The 6,023-nt window shown below is 48.7% G+C and overlaps 1 protein-coding gene across 5 annotated transcripts in view; it reads right to left on the bottom strand.

Moving 5' to 3' along the window:
* Nucleotides 1-803: 803 nt before the first annotated feature.
* The window catches only part of FCAR (Fc fragment of IgA, receptor for), a 23,672-nt gene continuing 18,452 nt past the window's right edge, over nucleotides 804-6,023 (bottom strand). For 2 of the 5 annotated variants that reach the window (XM_011996934.1, XM_011996938.1), the window contains 2 exons: nucleotides 4,617-4,904; nucleotides 804-2,576 (listed from right to left, as the gene is read on the bottom strand). In XM_011996934.1, the coding sequence (XP_011852324.1) occupies nucleotides 2,362-2,576; nucleotides 4,617-4,904 (503 nt within the window). In that variant the 3' untranslated portion in view covers nucleotides 804-2,361. The remainder of the gene's footprint in view (nucleotides 2,577-4,616; nucleotides 4,905-6,023) is intronic. The other 3 variants (XM_011996935.1, XM_011996936.1, XM_011996937.1) reach the window with 3 other exon arrangements.

The raw sequence follows: 6,023 nt of genomic DNA, 5'->3' as shown, positions 1-6,023 counted from the left end.
GTCTCGATCTCCTGACCTCGTGATCCGCCCGTCTCGGCCTCCCAAAGTGCTGGGATTACAGGCTTGAGCCACCGCGCCCGGCCTTTTGTATTTTTAGTAGACACGGGGTTCACCATGTTGGCCAGGCTTGTCTCAAACTCCTGACCTCGTGATCCACCCGCCTCAGCCTCCCAAAGTGCTGGGATTGCAGGTGTGAGCCACTGCGCCCGGCCTGGGAAATATATGCTTCAGAGATGGTTGGATTTTCAGGGCCCTATGTGGCTTGACGTCATCTGGAAAAGTGTGGTCATTGGGAAGATATTACTTTGCTTGGTTGTCACTCATGCTTGCGTGTTTACTGAAATGAGTCTGATTGGATGACTTTTAGAAGCAAGGAGCTGTCTGATTGGTGGTAACATAACAATATAGAATGTATGGAGTGGCCGGGCTTTGTGGCTCATGCCTGTAATCCCAGCACTTTGGGAGGTCAAGACGGGTGGATCACTTAAGGTCAGGAGTTTGAGACCAGCCTGACTAACAAGGCAAAACCCCATCTCTACTAAAATACGAAAATTTAGCAGGGCATGGCGGTGCACGCCTGTAGTCCCAGATACTCAGGAGGCGGAGGCAGGAGAATTGCTTGAACCTGGGAGGCGGAGGTTGCAGTGAGCTGAGATCACGCCACTGCACTCCAGCCTGGGTGACAGAGCAAGACTCCGTCTCAAAAAAAAAAATCAGAACAAACTGAAGATATGGGCCAGAACTTGTATAAGGTATGAAAAGTAGTCAATAAAGAGAATTAGAAATACTTTGCTTTTTTTTTTTTTTTTTTTAATCACAGGACGTGAGTTAAGCCAAGAATACAGTAGAAATTTTATCAGGTAGAGATAAGCTCTCAGTAAAGGATAAAAGTGGGCATAAGTCCCTCCAGTTTCACTGGAAGTAGGACCTTACATTTTTATAATTATATTTTCATACATAAACTACTGGACGATGAAGTAAATAGTCATCAGTGAAAGAGCTACATATGACCAGCTTCGATTTCCTTTGAGTAAAGTCTGTCAAGGGTAAAGCTGTGAAAGTTTATAAGAAAAAAGAATGGAAGACTATTTGAGTTTTGTACACAAGAATTTAATGTTTGTACACTTGGTAATATATATGAATATTATGAAAACTAAGTGAAAAAATAAATTAATGAGTTGAGGCAAAACACATGCCTGTGTTCCTTGTATGAAAATCCCATAGAAATAGGGTTTGTGAAATAAATAGGGTAATCCCCCTGTAGGATTATGACTTTTGCCCTTATCAATTTGTAGATGAACAAACACAACAGGAGGCTGAGGTAGGAGGATTGCTTGAGACCAGGAGTTCAAGACCAGCTCGGGCAACTTATAGGGAGAGCCTCACTTCAACAATAAAAAATAAAGGAGGGGGGTTCCTGAATATATTTGGCATGCTTACCAACCATTTATATTTGGGGAAGACACATTTAAAAATATAAAAAGAAGGCCGGGCGCAGTGGCTCACGTCTGTAATCCCAGCACTTTGGGAGGCTGAGGTGGGCGGATCATGAGGTCAGGAGTTTGACACCAGCTTGGCCAACATGATGAAGCCCGTCTCTACTAAAAATACACAAAAATTAGCTGGGCATGATGGTGGGAGCCTGTAATTCCAGCTACTTGGGAGGCCAAGGCAGGAGAATCGCTTGAACCCAGGAGGCAGAGGTTGCAGTGAGCTGAGATCGTGCCACTGCACTCTGGCCTGGGCAACAGAGTGAGACTCCATCTCAAAAATAAAAATAAAAATAAATAAAATAAATTAAAAAAAAGAACAATGAAGGAAGAAATTAAACAGGATATAAAAAATCAGAAGACAGATAAAGGTGGAAAACCATAACTGATGTTCAGAAAGGTAGGGGGCAAATCGATCAGTCTTGCGTAAGAAAACACCATTTGATTGGTTTGAAAATGCATCTGGCCAGGCGCGGTGTCTCACGCCTGTAATCCTAGCACTTTGGGAGACCGAGGTGGGTGGATCACTTGAGGTCAGGAGTTCGAGATCAGCCTGGCCAACACGGTGAAACCTTGTCTCTACTAAAAATACAAAAATTAGCCGGGTGCGTTGGTGTGTGCCTGCAGTTCCAGCTACTTGGGAGGCTGTGGCACCAGAATCATTTGAACCCGGGAGGCGGAGGTTGCAGTGAGCCGAGATCGTGCCACTGCACTCCAGCCTGGGTGATAGAGCGAGACTCTGTCTCAAAAAAAAAAAAAAGAAAAAAGAAAATGGATTCAAGCTTGTTAGTGCGCTTTTCTCTCTTGTGTCCTTCAGGTAGCTTTGTTGGACTCACAGTCCTGGCTCATCTCTGCCTTCACTTCCAGATGTTTACTTGCAGACACTTGGTGTTCGTGCAAAGGTCCATCCTGGCTGACACATCTGGTGGCTCCAGCTCGGTTCAGCCACATCTGCCGAGGCTTCCTTGTTCAACGCCTTATGGCTGTGCCAATTTTCAACCAGTATGGCCAAGAGAGCCACGAGGACCAGTCCTGCCACGGCCATGCGGATCAAGTTCTGCGTCGTGTAATCTCGGTTGATGGAGTCTGGAGACACAATTCGGGGAGATGAATGGTTGGCGGGTGTGTTTCATTCCATCCCAACCCCAGAGCCCTGAAACGGGAGCCCATTTCCCTATTCGCTTGCCAAAATGTGACTCCCTCAGGCATCTCCTCGATGGGCTCACACTTGGCAAGCACCACATTGATCAGTCAGCAAGACTGTGTCCACAGGCAGGGAAGTTCCATAAACTGGGAAGGAGGTGATTACGGGCAGGTTGTGTTTTTTTTTTTTTTTTTTTTTGGAGACGGAGTCTTGTTCTGTCGCCCAGGCTGGAGTGCAGTGGCGCGATCTCGGCTCACAACTACCTCCACCTCCCCGGTCAAACAATTCTCCTGCCTCAGCCTCCCAAGTAGCTGGGATTACAGGCGCCCGCCACCACGCCTGGCTAATTTTTGTATTTTTAGTAAAGATGGGGTTTCACCATGTTGGCCAGGCTGGTCTCAAACTCCCGACCTCAAGTGATCCACCGGTCTTGGCCTCCCAATGTGCTGGGATTACAGGCGTGAGCCACCGTGCCCAGCCATGTTTTTTTTTTTTTCTTGAGATGGAGTCTCGTTCTGTCACCCAGGCTGGAGTGCAATGGCGCAATCTTGGCTCAGTGCAACCAATGCCTCCTGGGTTCAAGTGATTCTCCTGCCTCAGCCTCCTGAGTAGCTGGGACCACAGGCTCACGCCACCACACCCGGCCAGGCAAGTTGTGTTTTCTTTTCATTCTCTCCTCACTTGGTGATTTCACTAAATATCTAATCATATCTCTACACCACCACCAGAACAAGGTGGAATCCTAATCAGAATATCTGCAGCTCAACCCTGGATAATGAAGGGGCGAGTCCATGGAACTCCTGAAAAGATGCTGGGGAGGCAGCTGGACACGGGCATGTGACCCTCAGGACAAAGGCTGGTCTGAGAAGAGCCTTTAGAGTCTTCACCACCAGGCGTGGTGGCTCACGCCTGTAATCCCAGCACGTTGTGAGGCCGAGGCAGACAGATCACTTGAGGCCAGGAGTTTGAGACTAGCCTGGGCGACATGACAAAACCCCATCTCTACTAAAAATACAAAAAGTAGCCTGGTGCGGTGGTGCACGCCTGTGGTCCCAGTTACTTAGGAGGCCGACGCACGAGAATTGCTTCAACCTGGGAGGTGGAGGTTGCAGTGTGAACAGAGATTGTGCCACTGCACTCCAGCCTGGGCGACAGAACGAGATTCTGTCTCAAAATAAATAAATGAATAAAATAAAAATGAGGCTCATGATAGAGGTTTTAAAAGTCTTTCTTATGACCTCTCACTCACTATTTGGTCACCAAATGTGGTCACTATTTGACCCCTCACTCACTATTTGGTCAGTAAATGGTCACCATGAGTGACCATTTGATCACTCATGGTGGATTCTAGTACGGTTGGTGAGTTCGAGGATTTCCAGCTGCAACTGGAAAGGAGAGGTGTGCTAGACAAGGTTGAGCCTGGTATCTACTGTCTCAACCGGGTCCACAAACATGTGACTCTAAAAGTTAGCCCTTCTTGGCTGGGCACGGTGGCTCATGCCTGTAGTCCCAGCACTTTGGGAGGCTGAGGCAGGTGGATCACAAGGTCATGAGATCGAGACCAGCCTGACCAACATGGTGAAACCCTGTCTCTATGGTCCCAGCTACTCAGGAGGCTGAGGATTAGAACTGCTTGAACCCGGGAGGCGAAGCTTGCAGTGAGCCGAGATCGTGCCACTGCACTCCAGCCTTGGTGACAGAGCAAGACTCCATCACAGAAAATAAAATAAAATAAAATGAGTCAGTCCTTCTTTTCTCCATAGACCACAGGTTTTTAATGAACACTGTCTGGAGAACTCTAGCGAGGAAGTGAAGGTGGAAAGTGTGATGGGAAGACTTTCTTTCTCCACTGTCCTGGAGTGGGTGAGTCTTTGCCTCTCTTCACATTATTCTCAGTGCACCTCTTCATATTCATATTCCTGCCCAGTGACAAGGCCCTGGACAGCCAACCCGGACACAGGGCTGGACGGGGAGGTACCTACCTGTGACCACAAGCTCCAGGGCATTACTGGGGAAGGACCACAGGTAGGGGCTCCTGTTGTACCAGCCGTAGCACCTGTAGCTCCCTGAGACATTGAGGTCCACAGGACCCAGAGAGAAGTTGGCCGGGTGTTCCCCACTTTGGTGCTGTGGTAGAGAAAGTTCTCCCTCCTTGGCCAGTGAAAATCTATCAAATGGGATGTGTGCTGAGCTGCACGTGACGGAAATATTCTCTCCCGGCATCAACACCGGACCCCGATCCGCAGAGAGGGAAGGTTTGCCATACAAGCCTAAGAGAGAGAAGAGTGAGCTGTTAGCAAGACCTTTTCTCCTTTATTTTTTTCTTCTTCTGATTATTGCTATTATTATATATATTTTTTGAGACGGAGTTTTGCTCTTGTTGCCCAAGCCGGAGAGCAATTGTGTGATCTCGGCTCACTACATCCTCCGCCTCCTGGGTTCAAGTGATTCTCCTGCCTCAGCCTCCTGAGAAGCTGGGATTACAGGTGTGCACCACCACGCCCAGCCAAATTTTGTATTTTTAGTAGAGATGGGGTTTCTCCATGTTGGTCAGGCTGGTCTCGAACTCCTGACCTCAGGTGATCCGCCCACCTTGGCCTCCCAAAGTGCTGGGATTACAGGCATGAGCCACCGCGCCCGGCCTATTATTGTGTTTTGAGATGGAGTCTCGATCTGTCACCGAGGCTGCAGTGCAGTGGCACAATCTTGGCTCACCACAACCTCCAACTCCCAGGTTCAAGTGATTCTCCTGCCTCAGCCTCCCGAGTAGCTGGGATTACAGGCACCTGCCACCACGCCCAGCTAATTTTTGTATTTTTAGTAGAGACGAGGTTTCACCATGTTGGTCAGGCTGGTCTTGAATCTCTGACCTCAGGTGATCCACCCGCCTCAGCCTCCCGAAGTGCTGGGATTACAGGCGTGAACCACAGTGCCCAGCCTCTTTTTTCTTTTTAAAATTTTATTTATTTATTTATTTTAGAGAGGGTCTCACTCTGTCGCCCAGGCTGAGGGCAGTGGCATAATCGCGGCTCACTGCAGCCTCGACCTCCCAGGCTCAAATGATCCTACCATCTCAGCCTCTCAAGTAGCTGAGACTACAGGTGGGTGCCACCATGCCCAGTTAATTTTTTGTTTTTTTTGTACAGATGGGGTCTTACTATGTTGCCTCGGCTGGTCTCCTGGGCTTAAGTGATCTGCCTGTCTTGGCCTCTCAAAGCGCTGGGATTACTGCACCCGGCCTCCCAAAGCACTGGGATTACAGGCGTGAGCCACTGCGCCCGGCCTCTCAAAGCGCTGGGATTACAGGCGTGAGCCTCGGTGCCTGGTCACAGTCACTACTTCAGCCAGGCTTTCAACAACAGCCAGTTCAGCATCAACAGTCATATTCC

This window comes from Mandrillus leucophaeus, unplaced genomic scaffold (assembly GCF_000951045.1).
Source record: "Mandrillus leucophaeus isolate KB7577 unplaced genomic scaffold, Mleu.le_1.0 Scaffold53, whole genome shotgun sequence".
Classification (NCBI taxonomy): Eukaryota; Metazoa; Chordata; class Mammalia; order Primates; family Cercopithecidae; genus Mandrillus; species Mandrillus leucophaeus.
This window is presented reverse-complemented; position numbering and strand designations above follow the sequence as displayed.